The 15,768-nt window shown below is 46.5% G+C and overlaps 1 protein-coding gene across 1 annotated transcript in view; it reads left to right on the forward strand.

The window, feature by feature from the left end:
- GRIK4 (glutamate ionotropic receptor kainate type subunit 4) overlaps positions 1–15,768 on the forward strand; it is a 449,450-nt gene that overhangs the window by 352,762 nt on the left and 80,920 nt on the right. Inside the window, exon 9 of the mRNA XM_035139827.3 lies at positions 15,489–15,641. Coding sequence (XP_034995718.1) covers positions 15,489–15,641 — 153 coding nt within the window. The remainder of the gene's footprint in view (positions 1–15,488; positions 15,642–15,768) is intronic.

Genomic DNA, 15,768 nt, shown 5'->3' on the forward strand with positions numbered 1-15,768 from the left:
TAAGAGCCTGCTGGATCAGGCTAGTGGCCCATCTAATCCAGCATCATTTGTCTAGAAATGATCCTCTTCCTTTTAGAAGATGTTCACAAAGGGTATGGAAACTACTGGGGTTCTTCCTCCTATGCAGCAGAACTGCAAATATTCACATGTAAATAGACAGCTGTTACAGGACACCCAATGCTCTATTTTCCTTCTTCACGTAAAAGGTCAAAGTGACCTTAAAGAAGCAAACTAGGATCTCTGTTTTGATTGCATCACCCATCCTCTGCCCTACAATACCGGGGATGGTTGACATCTAGCAGATGCTGAAGCTTGCTACAAACTGCTGCTTGCTTATATTTGAACCTGCTGTTTATTCAGCTGTGAGCTTACATGCTCTCTCTCTCTCTCTCTCTCTCACACACACACACACACACACACACTCTCTCTCTCTCTATCTCTCTCTCTCTCTTTCTTTCTTTCTTTCTTTCTTTCTTTCTTTCTTTCTTTCTTTGGCAATCACTCGTAGCTGCGTAAGATTGTCTTCCATAAACACGGTTTTAACAAGGAGTCCGTAAGTGACTGTGGAGGCCAGTTCTGGATCCACACGTCCTTCCACAGTGGGGACATTGGTTTCCAGATGGGAGTTGATCACGGTGTGGATTTCCCAAGCATGCCTTCCTCTTAGCACGTTTCTCCCTTGCATCCTGAGTTTGAGTGTCTTCAAAGCCCATGACACCTTTGGTAAAGGCTGTTCTCCAACTGGAGCACTCGCAGGCCAGTGTTTCCCAGTTGTCAGTGTTTATACTACATTTTTTAAGATTTGCCTTGAGATAGTCTTTAAACCTCTTTTGTTGACCACCAGCATTATGCTTTCCATTTTTAAGTTCAGAATAGAGTAGTTGCTTTGGAAGACAATCATCAGGCATCTCAAAACATGACCAGTCCAACGAAGTTGATGTTGAAGAGTCATTGCTTCAACACTGGTGATCTTTGCTTCTTCCAGTACACTGGTATTAGTTCGCCTGTCTCCTAAGTGATGTGTAAAAATTTTCGGAGACACCGTTGATGAACTCTTTTGAGGAGTTGGAGCCTCCCTCGCTGTCCACCCTTCCTCCAGCCCAGGGAGATGCTGCAGCTAATTCATTGCCCAGTCTTACTTTATACCTAATGTGATCCCTCCATTGCTAAGAGCCTCAGATAGCAGCTGAGATGCATTATGGAAAATGGTTCCTAATAAAGCAGGAAATGCTAATAGTGGGCAGAAATAAAAACTGATTTCACCCTTCTCCCTTTCCCTCAGCCTGCATTCACGGTGCTTTTATGTTTTGCTTTTGTTTTTAGTTATTATTCTACTGTGCATTATTCACCTGCGTGAAACTCGTTGAAAATAATGCTCAGTCCTTCTCTCCCATTTGGTAGCTTTCCCTCAAAGAGACTCAAGACCCCATGTTACATGGCAATGTGTGCATTACAGCAGGGTACTGACACCATTTTTAGGAGCAAAGTAGCTTTGGGGAGGCATTTAGCGCAGTGAAGAAGTGTTGGGAGGGGCAGGGGTGCAAAAACCTTTCTCCACAAGCCAGTTCCCATCTCCAGATTGTCTCCCAGCTGCTTCTCTCCCCCAGCTGCATAAGTCTCCTCAGATACACATCTGAAACCCAGAGTGGGGGTAGGGACAGCTTGGGGAAGGGGAAGAATAATACCTGTTGGAAAAAGGATTAAATGCCATCTCCCATGGTCTCGCACTTGCTCCCCTGCTGCAAGTTGCTGACCTTGGCCAATGTAACACAGGATTCTGCAACCTGGCACCCTCCAGATTTTCTGGGCTACAGCCCCCATTTATTATCCCTGTCCATTGGCCAAAACATCTGGAGGGCATGAAGCTGAGAAAGGCTGGTGTGACATGTAGAAACCAGCTTTTGATTTGTCCTGAAGGAACTCTTGTTTTGGTGCTGTTGGGAGATCTCCTTCCCTTGCAAATCAATCCTCTGATGAAGCCACAACGGTCAAACTAGTTTAGATTTCTAGGGAAGAGGTATTCTGTATGGCATGGAATGGTGGCCACTTCTCTCCGGTAAATTGCTCCTGCTTATTTCCTTCTCGTTGCTAAAGGAAGCACTGCACTGCTGCTCAGTGGTCCTTCTTACACAGCAGCCCGGGAAGCTGTCAACCCGTGTTCTGAAGCCTGGGTGACTGTAGCAGCAGCTGTCAGAACCAATAGCTGAGGCATGTGAAGAAAGCCCCCTGCCTGCACTCTCAGTAATGCTGCTTATTAGCATCCTCAGCCTCCAGCAGTATCTGGTCTCTCCTGACAGCAGAAAGAAGATGCATTGAAGAAAAGTTGCAGGAGCCACTAAGTCATGGGTAGGCAAACTAAGGCCCGGGGGCCAGATCCAGACCAATCACCTTCTAAATCCAGCCCACGGACGGTCCAGGAATCAGCGTGTTTTTATATGAGTAGAATGTGCCCTTTTATTTAAAATGCATCTCTGGGTTATTTGTGGGGCGTAGGAAATCGTTCATTTTTTTCCCTTCAAAATATAGTCCAGCCCCCCACAAGGTCTGAGGGACAGTGGACCGGCCCCCTGCTGAAAACATTTGCTGACTCCTATACTAACTCTTCCTTGCTGTGAGATGAGGCCAGGCATGGCACTGCCAGAAAATGGGTGTGTCAGGCGGATGCAAGCAACTCCCTTGGCTGGTTGCCCAGGAAAGCACAAAGACAAGGAATGTTTCTTACCATCTGCTTTTTATTCAATAATTGCAGAGAGAGGCTTTGGAATCCAACCTCTTGGATAATGGAGTTGTTCCGAGTGAATCTCCACCCCATCCGTCTCTCCCACTTCCTCATGTGTCAGCCCTACAGGTGTTGGCAAGTGCCCTCTGCCTTTGAGCTCTTTGTTCTCCTACTTTCAAGGCTCGCCAGGTTCTGGAAGAGTCTTTGTGTGTCTGGAATGCTTTCTAAAGACACTATGCCTCACTGGTGCTTCCTCTTCTTCTTCCTTCTTCCTCCTCCTCTCCCATTATTTCCCAGTTTTTCCCCTCATCTGCCTCTGAGCTGTGACCTCCCTCAAACTCTGAGACTGAAAGGGGCCCTCCATGAGTGTTTGTAGGTAGCATTCAGACAGCTGTTGCTGCAGTCATCCAGAGACATCACAACATAAAGCAGCTGATTCACAGGGTGTCATATGCACCGGAACAGTATTTTCCTAGCAACATAAAAGCAACATTTGTCTTGGTTTGTGGGAACCACTCATTATCCATGGTGGAAGGACTTTTAAATCCACACAGGGAATTGTTCATTGTTTTCCTTATGACATTTGGTGTCAATAAACTTTAGCAAAGCACAATTCAAGGAAAGGTCCCAACTGCCTAGGGATTTACATGTTTACCCATCAACCTCAGGGGAGCTGAACCTCCCCAGGAAGCTCTGAGCACTGAATCCCTGACAGCTGGGCCTGCCAGGAGGTTCCACGTAAGCCACAGAAATCCCAAGGCTTTCTTGCTAAGAGACAGTGGAGCATGTTTGCAAAAGGAGCAGGGAGGTATTTGCTGGAAAAAAAGAAAAAGAAAGAAAAAACTTCCAATTAATCACACGGCAAAGAAAGGAAATCATTAAAATTGCAGATGGCTAGATTAGGTAATTAGAATGTAGGCTAAAGCAGATGTTTGTAATTAACTGTTTATTTCATTGACAGAAACCCTGATTGTACCAATGGATTGTGGCACTTCTTTTTACTGTGTTAAATTTGGGGGCAAAGATATAGTTGATGTTGTTTCTATATCTATCTCTATATATACACCTCCGTTTGAGAGATCTCCAAGTGTGGTTTCCTAGGAAATGCAGGATTTATGCTCACAGAGTTTGTTACAACAGCCTCGTTCACCTTTGGGCTTTATTCTGATGGAACTTTTACTTAAGGTTTCAAACTACACATCCATGGTTTGAGAGTGAAAATTGCGATGAATGGGCTGTAGATTGTTTCACCCATTTAATAACTCAGATGTGTAGTCCCATTCTTGTGCATGACATTTTACAAAGTAAATGAGGATAGGTCTCTGCCCCTACAAGCTTACATTTAACACAGGGCAGACATCCGCTTTACTCTAGGAATGGCAGCTGAATGCATCACTATTGAAAAGCCTCTGCTCTCTAGTGAAATGGTGTGGTGGCTCGTGATAGCTCATGTTTTGTTCATATATGCAATTCCACACCCTTTGCCACAGTCAATGAATGACCAGTGTGCAGGAGTAAAGCGGCTCAATGCTCTTAGAGGGGAGGAAGAAATATTCCCCACTATTCAGTTTCTTTACTTTTTATGCAGTTTCCAAAAGGAGGTTCCTTGGTCTCATCTCCTAATGATTTTGGCTAAGCCCTGGAACAGAAGAAGAGGAAGGCGCTGACCAGACTACCTCTGCCCCAATCCCCAGATTGCTTTTTGCTATAATTCATTAGCACTCTTTACAACAGACAAGGGACAAAAATTAAAACACACCGCCCATGATACAATATGCTATAATAAGCAAACGAGCGGAGGTTTGCAAAAGGGCTATTAATGTCAAAAAGAAAAAAAGATGAGGTTTTTCTAAAGGGTTGGAGATTTGATCTAAGGTTTTGAGTGGGAAGAGATGAGGGGAATGTATTTCATACCAAGTGGGTGGCAGGAAAGCCCTGAGGATCCACACAATAGCCTTCTTATGGAGAAATACTACTTAATTGTCTGCGGCATCTGCCATATGAACAGAATCACAAATTGCTTTATTGCATTAAATAAGACTACAGATAAATAGTGGCAGAGGGAGTTGGCAATTAAGAGACCCAGACGGAAGTAGGAAATATGGTTTTCAGGCGAGAGTTGGAACAAGCTGGGAACCGATGAGCCAGAAGGGAACAGGGGAGGCTTCTGCAGATGGCAGGCTTCACCAAGAAGATGTTCCTGGGCATTCCTCATGTTGAGATCGAGAAGAAAGTAAATGGTGGAGAAGGCAGAGAACGTCAGTTTAGTTTGCATTTAACGAAACATAGCCATCCTTTAGAATTCATACTCTTGAATTTTACAGTGCAGTTCTCCAGCCCAGTAATGTGTACAAAATGCATGTAATAAGGCAGGTGTGGGACACAAGTGGCGCTGTGGTCTAACCCACTGAGCCTCTTGGGCTTGCCATTCAGAAGGTCGGTGGTTCAAATCTGCGCAATGGGGTGAGGTCCCGTTGCTCTGTCCGAGCTTCTGCCAACCTAGCAGTTTGGAAGCACACCAGCACGAGTAGATAAATAGGTACCGCTGTGGTGGGAAGGTAAATGAAGTTTCCATGCTCTCTGGCACTCATCACAGTCTTCTGTGCACCAGAAGTGGTTTAGTCATGCTGGCCACATGACCCAGAAAAGCTGTCTGCGGACAAACACCAGCCCTCTCGACCTGAAAGTGGAGGTGAGCGCTGCACCCTATAGCTGAATTCAACTGAGCTGTCTAGGGGGTCTTTTACCTTACCTTTACTAGGGTAGGGTGCATAAAAATGCACATATGACTGGAATTAACATTAAAAAATGCATTATATTAGGGGAAATTGCTTTGCAATAATATGCATATTAAGCAAAAGGGCATTTAAGCATGTCTATATTGGAAGAATTAATATATATATATAATTGCATATTATATGGCAGTCTGGAGAACTGAATTTAAACTTGGAAGAACGAGAAACTGGGTGAAACTGAAACCACTGGTCCACCTTTGGTCAGCACCAAGGTAGAGAGAAACATGCCACAAAGAAAGGCAGTAGAATGGGTGATGGGGGTGAGTAGGAGTCATGAATTACGAGTGCTGAAATAGGCTGTGACAGGATCAGGCCTAAAGCAGAATATGGTCCAGGAATGGAGTTCATGGGATCAAGTCCAAGGAGAAGATTTCTTTTTTAAAAAAAATAAATTAAAAAGGAGGGAAGGGAAAGAAAGAGGAACGAGAACCTCCAAGGCTCACAGGAATCCCTTAATTTATGCAAGACCAATAATCCATTTGTTTATTCATTAAAATAAATTTCATACCCTGTCATCTCATAATGGAGCACCTTGCAGTAACCTGCAGTAGAATAACAAAAGCAATATTTTCCAGAAAAGCAGCAAGATAAATAGAAGCACAATGAACACCACTGCCCAGCGGCGGAGCTTCATGCTGTGGCAACGGGGGAGTGGAGAGCAGGCGGGGGTGGGGCTGGCGTGTATCCTGGGGGTGTGGCACGCCGCCTGTGAGGGCATGGTGCCCTGCGCAGGTGGGGGAGCGACAGCGATGGCACCCCACCGGGATCACACTGCTGGGGGCGGTGCACTCCCCCACACACACACTCCTTTTCCACTGCCACTGCCCTCATTGATGGCTGGGGCTAAGGGTAAGGTTGGATGGCATGCCATCAGCTTTCCATCAACAGAGAGGTGGGATACCATTTGCAGGGGCTCCAACACAGCAGAGACTGTGCTGTGGTACAGATCCGCAGGACAGTGGAAAGGCCCGCAAGTGGGGTGAGGCGGGATGGTGGTGCTAGGGCAGTTTTGTCTCTCCCAAGGGACCTGATTCCCAGGCTCCTTAATGTACACTAGATTGGAACTGGCATAAAATGGAGAGAGAGAGAGAGAGAGAGAGAGAGAGAGAGAGAGAGAGAGAGAGAGAGAGAGAGAGAGAGACCGCTTGCCCCAGCAACACACAACAGCAGGATTTCAAGTTGGCAGTGAAGAAACCACTCAGTCCTTCAGCTCCTCAACCCTCATTGCTTTTCTGATCAAACGACAATAAAACAGAAGTGGCAGAGAAAATAGCAAATCCGTGTTTTCAATGGGAATAAACCCTGAGGCAGCAATTCAGAAGCCCCAAATGGGCAGAGGAGGAACCTTGCGTGAGGATCCCATAAAGTTATTGGAGGAAGGGCAGAATAAAAATAATACCAATAGAATAAAGTTGATTTAAAAGTGAGTGTCAAAAATGGCCAGCGCCGGGACACAACTTCCGGTGTTGCTCTGCCCATCTATGGGCACCAAAAATGGCCGCCGCCGACACCGGAAGTTGCGTCTACGCACTTCCGGACATGCGTAGACGCGACTTTTGAAGCCGGCGCCAGCCATTTTCGGTGCCCATAGATGGGCAAATCAGAAAAAAAAATGGCTGCCGGCAGGAGAATATAAGGGAGAATAACAAGAGACGAAGAAATACGGGGGACCGTCAGGAAACAGTATGAGAAAACGGGGGTTTCCCGGGGGAAACAGGGTACTTGGCAGCTATGGTGGTGTGAAATCTCCTCACTTGGAGAATTGAATTTGCTATGAATATGTATGAGTGGACCTGGACCTTTCAATTTTCTTGAGACTTTCTTCTGTGAACAATGATATTTTTGTTCCTCTCTCCCCTTTCTGAAATCTGAAAGAGCACCTCTGCCTAGCAGAACCCCCATACTTTGGAAATTCGTTTGAGCAGGAATGGGTAAAATTTGTTGGCCCAAGTGCTGCATTCTCTCATGGGCAATGTTCCAGGAGCAGGATACCAGTGGTGGGTGTGGCCTAAGTGGGTGTGGCCAGACCCACCCCAGCTCCATCCATGTAAGTTAGAGGCATTGCCACTGTTCAAGATCATATTACAGCCAGGGGAAATCATTCTAGGAGGGTGCAGAGCAGGGCCAGTGAAGGGTGTGGGCTGGGTAGAGTCCTAAGGGCCAGGCAGAGATGCCCAGAGGGCCACATTTGGCCTCAGGCTTGAGGTTCCCCCAACCCTGCCATAGACGGTGGCATGCAGCCACATTGAAAAATGTTCAGCGCCACCCTCTCCAGATTGCATGTGTACAGCCATTATACAGCTTCATAGAAAACTGTCCTTGATCATCCTGTCTGATAAAATTAAACAAAAAGAGACATTGGCAAACATAAAAACCACTCCTGGAATTGAAGCAAATGTTTGTAGGCTTACAAAGTCGAATATCCCAATCAATAGTGTCATATGCTTCATTAAGATCTACAAGCATCATTTGTGGTAGCTAATAAGGGATCGTTAACTGCACAGGGGAAGGGAAAAGGAGATGAAAAACGGACCAGAGACAATTAAAGTTGACAAGCCAGACTTCTGACAAGGAGGTAACAAATGGAAAGCCCACCCAAATATATTGGATGTTTTTGACCTATTACTGGCAAGCTGGATCTTGGACTATTTCACATTAATCCTGTTATTCCGCCAAACCTTGGGTATCTCTCAGGGGGTTAAAAAGCCAGAATGTTTGCAGAAAAAGCTCAAAATCAAGAGAACAGAAAACTAGAGAACGGTGTGCATCTATTGATCAAGGGCATAGCTGTCAAGTTTTCCCTTTGCTCACGAGGAAGCCTATTCAGCATAAGGGAATTTCCCTTTTAAAAAAGGGAGAACAAGTGTTGCTTCGAAAGCGTCCAGAAATCGAGCCTTGGGGTGGGAACATCACAGAAGTGGAATAGGAAGGTGTTGACAAACCAGAACCAAAAGTATGCCCAAAATTTTGTACTGATAGATGGTCAGGGGCATGGGGAATTGGCACTAATTTCTAGGAGAAAGAAAATAGTATAAATCAGTTGTGGTGAGTCCTTGGCCCTCCAGATGTTGCTGCACTGCAACTCCCATCATCCTTGGCCTTTGGCCATGCTTGCTAGGACAGATGAGAGTTGTAGCTCAGTAACATCTGGAGGGCTAAAGGTTCCCCATTAGTATAAAGACTCAGCTGTTGGGATGCAAGGGGAGATCGTGTCCACCTTCAAGCTGATCTCTTGTGGGCCTATGATCCTCCTTTTGAGAAAGGAACATCGTTAGTTCAGGCCATTAACAAGACATTTGGGTAGTGGAGAAACAAGGGATACAAGGGTAAAGGGAAGATAATGAAACAGTATCAAATAGCAAAGTCCGAAATATAGGTGGTTTCATGTGTTACATTTAAAAATTAGGGAGCCAAGGGCTTGGAAGGTGTCTTCCTGTATTAACACTACATTCTGGAAGATGGGGGCACATTTATTTCTTGCTAAGTAGCCAGGTAAAATATTGCCTTCACAGTTTTTCTTATAGCTCTGTAAGTAAAAAGCAGAGAAGCTTTTAAAAAAATGAAACCTGAAAGTGCAGGAAAGGGATAGTTTTCCTGGGATTGGTTGGAAGGGCTTCTGCAGGCCCTCCATAATTTACAACCCTGAGTTAAGTGTTGTGGCTTGGATGTTTTCCCCATTACATATTTCCCCTCTTCCTGCAAACTGTAATGCAGAGTGCCTCTAAGCATGTGCAGAGTACATTTCTTCTTACCCCACTGGGCGTACACTTATAGGGAGGCACCAAAGAACATTCCTTAAGCAATAGAAGTCTTCCCCATAGCAAAGATTAAGAGCTTCAGCAGGGACCTGGAAGGTGCATGCCTCCTGCAGAAGCTCAAAGGAAGGCATCAACCATTTTGGGAATTAATTACATCCAGAGTTGTTTGTGCAGAATAGCTAGAGGAGAGAAATGACACAAGCAGTAGGTATTCTCAGGTATAATTGTGCTCACATGCCAGAGAAGGTGAGGTGACGCGAGGGATTTCTGAAGTGAAGACACCTCGCCGAACCCCCACACTGGTAATTGAGGAGAGACACTCTGAGGAAAGAGGTTAGTTAGGAGAAACCGAGCTTTGATAATAATAAGGAACCGACAACAATGAGAAAATGCAGGAAATGATGATAATTAAAGGTGAAATCTTAGTCATGGCAGTGAGGAGGAGAGAGAAAATGACCAGTTAATAACTTGATGAAAAATGAAAAGAAACCAATGGGATTGGGGTTTGGGGAAAAAAAATAAGTACCACCTGAGTCTAGAGGAATAAATAGAAGTGATTAGAAGCAAATGAGTCTAAGTTGGGCTGTCAACACAGATTGGGTACTCCTTTGCCAAAGCAGTATTGTCAGGTATGAAAGTCCTGCGTGCAGGAAGGGACCTAGAGAGTTTAGCGTGACCGGGATTAGGAATAGAGGAGCTCTGGTCAACTAACCTTTACTCAGAGTAGGCCAGGGGTCAGCAACCTAAGGCCCAGGGGCCACAAGCGGCCCACAGGGGTCGTTTAACCGGCCCACAAGCCACCCCCAAACCGAGCCGCCCACTTGGTGAGTCCCCGCGCGTTGCGCTAAACTGATGCATCGTGGGGACTCGCTTCTGCGGCGCCTGAAATTGCATCTGCGCAGACACAGAACCTGGAAATTGCAGGTGTGGGCACACAATCCAGCCCACAGAGGGATCTCCGCTGGAGTGAACCGGCCCAGGCGGTAGTGAACCGACCCCTGGAGTAGGCCCATGGGAATTAATGGGCCGAAGGTACTCATGGTCATTGATTATAGTGGGTCTGCTCTGGGTAAAGGTTCATTGAATATAGGGAGACTCAGGGGCGTACCCAGGATCAAAACTAGGGGGGGCAAGGGGCGGGGCCAAGGCACGGGAGGGGAGGGGCCACAAAGTGGGAATGTGGGCGGGGCTACAGAGCCCAGGTGAAATCAAAATAAACCTGAAGCGACGGCGGCGAAGGGGAGAAAACCAGCGGCCGCCTAGAGGAGAAGAGGGAAGTCTGGGGGTGGGCGGGGGGGGGGGAGAGAAGGGAACCAGGCTTGGATCGGGGCCTCCGCGGAGGTCTGGAGCAAAGCCCCGGCCTCCGCGAAGCTATCCGAGGCTCGGTTGCTGCAGCGGTCTCAGGCGCTGAACGACTCCCGACGTTCGGGAGACCTTTGAGCACAGCCGCGCTGTGCGCATGCGCCCTGCACGGCGGCCGCCGGAGTCCACAGCCGCGCTGTGCGCATGCGCCCCGCTTTGCGCATGCGCAAAGGTCTCCCGAACGTCGGGAGCGTCAGCCCTTGCCCCCTCCCACACAGCGCGGCTGTGTGGACTCCGCACGGCTCGGGCGCAAGAGACTGCTGCGGGCGCCGAACTCGCGCTCCGCTGGGCTGTCCTCCGCCTCTGCCCACCAGCCCCGCCGGCAGCGCCACTCTTGCCCGCAGCTGCCCGACCGGCCCTGCCTCTAGAGTAGGGCAGCGGCCCCTCCCTGCCCCGCGGTGGGTACGCCCTTGGGGAGACTGCCTTATACAACAGTTGTCCATCTAGCTCAGGCATCCCCAAACTTCAGCCCTCCAGATGTTTTGGACTACAATTCCCATCTTCCCCGACCACTGGTCCTGTTAGCTAGGAATCATGGGAGTTGTAGGCCAAAACATCTGGAGGGCCGCAGTTTGGGGATGCCTGATCTAGCTCAATATTGTCTACACTGACTGGTAGCAGATAATCCCCAGGGTTTCAAACAGGGATCTTTTCTAGCCCTTCCTGGAGATGCAAGAGATGTTCTACATAGGATCTTCTGCATGCAAAAGAAGCAGCTGGTCTGCCACAGAGGTAAACCCCCAAATCCATAGGATAAGATCCTTGTGGAGGGAATGTCATGGGATTATTGGCTAATCACAACCCAAACACTAGGCCAGGCATAGGCAACCTTCAGCCCTCCAGATGTTTTGGACTACAATTCCCATCATCCCTGACTACTGGTTCTGTTAACTAGGGTTCATGGGAGTTGTAGGCCAAAACATCTGGAGGGCTGAAGGTTGCCTATGCCTGCACTAGGCAATCACTTGGTTTATTTCAAGGGCAATCTGAACTTGTCAGTAGCCCCTGGAAGGCTACATTTATGCAGGGGGCTGCTGTAACTAGCCTCATGCCAGTGCAGAGCATCATAGCCTGGATCAGGCTGGTGTCCCTTCCAGGCCAGCACCATTTTCTCATAGCGTCCACCCAGATGCCCCAAGCAGGACCTGAGCACAAGACCAATCTGCCTCTCCTGTGGTTTCCCACAGCCAGTAGGCAGAAGCATTACTGCCTCCGACTATCGAGGCAGAACATAGCCATTGTGACTTGTTGTTGTTTAGTCGTTTAGTCGTGTCCGACTCTTCGTGACCCCATGGACCAGAGCACGCCAGGCACTCCTGTCTTGCACTGCCTCCCGCAGTTTGGTCAAACTCATGTCCGTAGCTTCGAGAACACTGTCCAACCATCTCATCCTCTGTCGTCCCCTTCTCCTTGTGCCCTCAATCTTTCCCAACATCAGCGTCTTTTCCAGGGAGTCTTCTCTTCACATGCCAGAGAAGACTAGTAGCCATTGTGACTAGTAGCCATCTATAGACTTATCCTCTAGGATAAGTGGGTAAGTAGGATAAGTAGGACAATGTGGGTGGTGCTGTGGTCTAAACCACTGAGCCTCTTGGGCTTTCCAATCAGAAGGTTGCCGGTTTGAATCCCTGTGACGGGGTGAGCTCCCATTGCTCTGTCCCAGCTCCATCCAACCTAGCACACCAGTGCAAGTAGATAAATAGGTATGGCTGTGGCAGGAAGGCAAATGATGTTTCTGTGTACTCTGGCTTCCGTCATGGTGTCCCATTGCTCCAGAAGCTGCTTAGTCATGCTGGCCACATGACCGGAAAGCTGTCTGTGGACAAATGCTGGCTCCCTCAGCCTTAAAGCAAGATGAGCGTCACAACTCCATAGTCACCTTTGACTGGACTTAACTGCCCAGGGGAAACCTTCTCTCTAGGTACAATACAGGGAGGAGACCTCTTTCTCTCAATTTCCTACCCTTTACACCACCACCAAAGCATTGAATCAGAAAGTAAAGTGGTGGAAGGCTGGGGGATCAGTGGATTTCACAAAGAGGACAGCATAGCCAGGAGGGAATTCTTCTCTGGCTCAGAGGAGAATTTGGATGTCACCATCCTAACTTTGCATTTGAAGTGAGCACTACGCACACCAGAGAGCTGTTATTTTCCAAGCCTGGAAATATGAGTCCCAGCCACATCACTAGTTGAAACAGGTGTTCCTATCAATCCCTCAAAAGGCCTTATCTTAGATGGCTAAATATAAGTGCTAAAGGTTGCACAGGCAGAAGTTAATACCATTGTAACTGTTGAAATCCTGGGATAAGTACAGAAATAAACTGAGCCTGGTGCATTTCTGTAGGACTCTAAATTTAATTTACAAGACGTTTTAGGAGACTTCCCCTTGGGAGTCTTACATAATGTTTTGAGATTTAAGGATTTAGTGGTGCATAACAGATACATTACTCACGAAGGGGTGAATGTTAATTCATCGCACTTGATGCATGCTTGGTATGAAGAATTTCAAGTCCAGTATTCTGAATTAAGACTTGGTAAGTCGGCTGAGAAATCAACATAGTGTGAAGAGTTATTGACAAAAAGAGCCAAAGAGAAAAGGGCAATTGTCACAACTATATAATATAATCTCTGGTTTAGAGATAAAGATGCATTCTTATAAGTATCTCCAAGACTTGGGAAATGGCTCATGGGACAAGATTTGGGCAGAGATTCATATGTCAATTAGGCTATTTTCTCTTTAAGAGTGACTCAGTGCAGATCGGTGTACTTTGCAAAACATTACCCCCTACGGGGTTAAATAAGATCTTGAGTACATTTTTAGACTTTGAAAATGTCATAACGAGTGGGCAGATTTATTTATGATGTGCAGTGGAGTTATCCTTGTGTTCATCATCATTGACCAGAAGTTACATACTTCATAGGGACACAGGAAAAAGCTTTGTTCTGAGCCAGACGATTCATTCATCTAATCAAGTGCTGTCTACACTGGCTGGTAGCATCTCTTCAGGGTTTCAGACAAGGGTGATGTCGGAAATTGAATTTATGACATTTTGCATGCAAAGCCATCATTTTTTTCACCAGCCATCTCTCTCCCCCCCCCCCAATAGATCATGTAGCACTAAAATCTGATGCAAATATTTTGCATTTGAATTATTTGAATGAAAACTTTTAAGGGTCTCTTAAAATGTAGTTCCAGTTATTACTGTAAATTGTTTACATCAGCAGTACTAAATACATCAGCAGTACTAAAAAAAAAAAAAAAAACACCATCAAATATATAAAAGCAACGCCAGTGCAAAAATTAACAAAGAGCAGCATAAACCCATTCAACAGTATCAAATCAGTAAACGGCACTAAAAAAAATCAGCACAGGGAAGACAAAATAGTTCTAAGAACTAAAAGCATGGAATTTAAAAAAGCCTAGAGGGGAAGAGAAAAATCAATTTAGAACAGTAAAATCAAATTACAGATAATAACAGCAACAAAGGAATGGCATTCGGCAGCAGAAATAAAGAATTGCCCAGTTAAAAACAATGCAGCAGCAGTATGGGTATCAAACTGCAACTCATCCCAAGACAATGGCCTTCCTCTATCCCTCTGGAGAACTTGGCATGTTTGAGCCAGGTGGCTTTCCCCATGGCATTCCACAAGATTGGTGCCACAACTTAAAAGACCCTGCTTCCTAAGGGCACTTGCTGGACGTCTCTCAGGGAAGGAATCCAAGGCCAAGGCCTTGGATAATGAAGAATATGCTGGGGGAAGAAAAGCCCCGGCAAATATGAATGGTTTGTTAAAGTTCAGGATATCTCTGATGTGGCTAAGCAGACAAATAAAATGCACTGAAGAAGCAATTTAGGTGTGTCTATAGAGGAAACTATGGGACCCAGGTGGCGCTGTGGTTAAACCACTGAGCCTAGGGCTTGCTGATCAGAAGGTCGGCGGTTTGAATCCCTGTGACGGGGTGAGCTCCCGTTGCTCGGTCCCAGCTCCTGCCAACCTAGCAGTTCGAAAGCACGTCAAAATGCAAGTAGATAAATAGGAACCGCTCCAGCGGGAAGGTAAACGGCGTTTCCGTGTGCTGCTCTGGTTCGCCAGAAGTGGCTTTGTCATGCTGGCCACATGACCTGGAAGATATACGCCGGCTCCCTCGGCCAATAATGCGAGATGAGCGCGCAACCCCAGAGTCGGTCACGACTGGACCTAATGGTCAGGGGTCCCTTTACCTTTACCTTATAGAGGAAACTAGCTGTCAGATTATCTGCATTTTTCCCCCTTTATTGGGTTGGAATGGTGTCGATTTTCTTGCTGTTGCTTCTGGCTTTTTATTTTTAATTTAAAAGAAAAGAAAGAAACAGGATTCACGGCTGCCAGAGGGAGGAATTCGATGCCCACCCCCAGCACTCTGCCCTTCCCCAAAAGCAGCAGAGTCAAAATAAATAGTGTAAAATAATAAAAATAGCCAAATAAATACACCCCTGTTTCCCTCCTTCTGAATTGTTAAAAAAAGGTACCTGTGTGGTGCTGCTGGTGCATCAATTTACATTTCCTAAAACCCAGACAGCTGGCTCAGTTTAAAATGCTCTTTGACTGGTTGATGGATCTAGCTATTCTATTCCACCCTATTTTATGAATAACACATTATATTGGGTGACCAGGGCAATTTATTTATTTTTTGCTTGGCTTTTTAAAATACGGTAAGGGGTGTTTTTAATTTAAAAAATAATAATAAAGTAATTTGAGCTGAACATATAGGCCTATTAAAACATGATAAATGGGATGCCTTATGCACTCCACAATTTTCTGGCCTGGATTACACTTCCTTTCCCTATTCCAATTCTCTTCCCGGTATCTTCAGCTGTCTTCTGCCTTGTTGTTTGATGCCGTCTACGCTGTGGTGAGCGCCGTTCAGGAGCTGAACCGGAGCCAGGAGATCGGCGTCAAGCCCCTGTCCTGCGGATCTGCCCAAATCTGGCAACATGGCACCAGTTTGATGAACTATCTGAGAATGGTGAGGAAGGATTGGACATAAATGGTTTGGATGGAAGAGGGAGAGAAGTGTTGCCAGGGGGTTTAACGCTGAGCAAGGTGGTGGTGGGGGTGGGGGTGCGGATATTAATTTAAAAATATTTGTTGGT

This window comes from Zootoca vivipara, chromosome 14 (genome assembly GCF_965207765.1).
Source record: "Zootoca vivipara chromosome 14, rZooViv2.hap1.1, whole genome shotgun sequence".
Classification (NCBI taxonomy): Eukaryota; Metazoa; Chordata; class Lepidosauria; order Squamata; family Lacertidae; genus Zootoca; species Zootoca vivipara.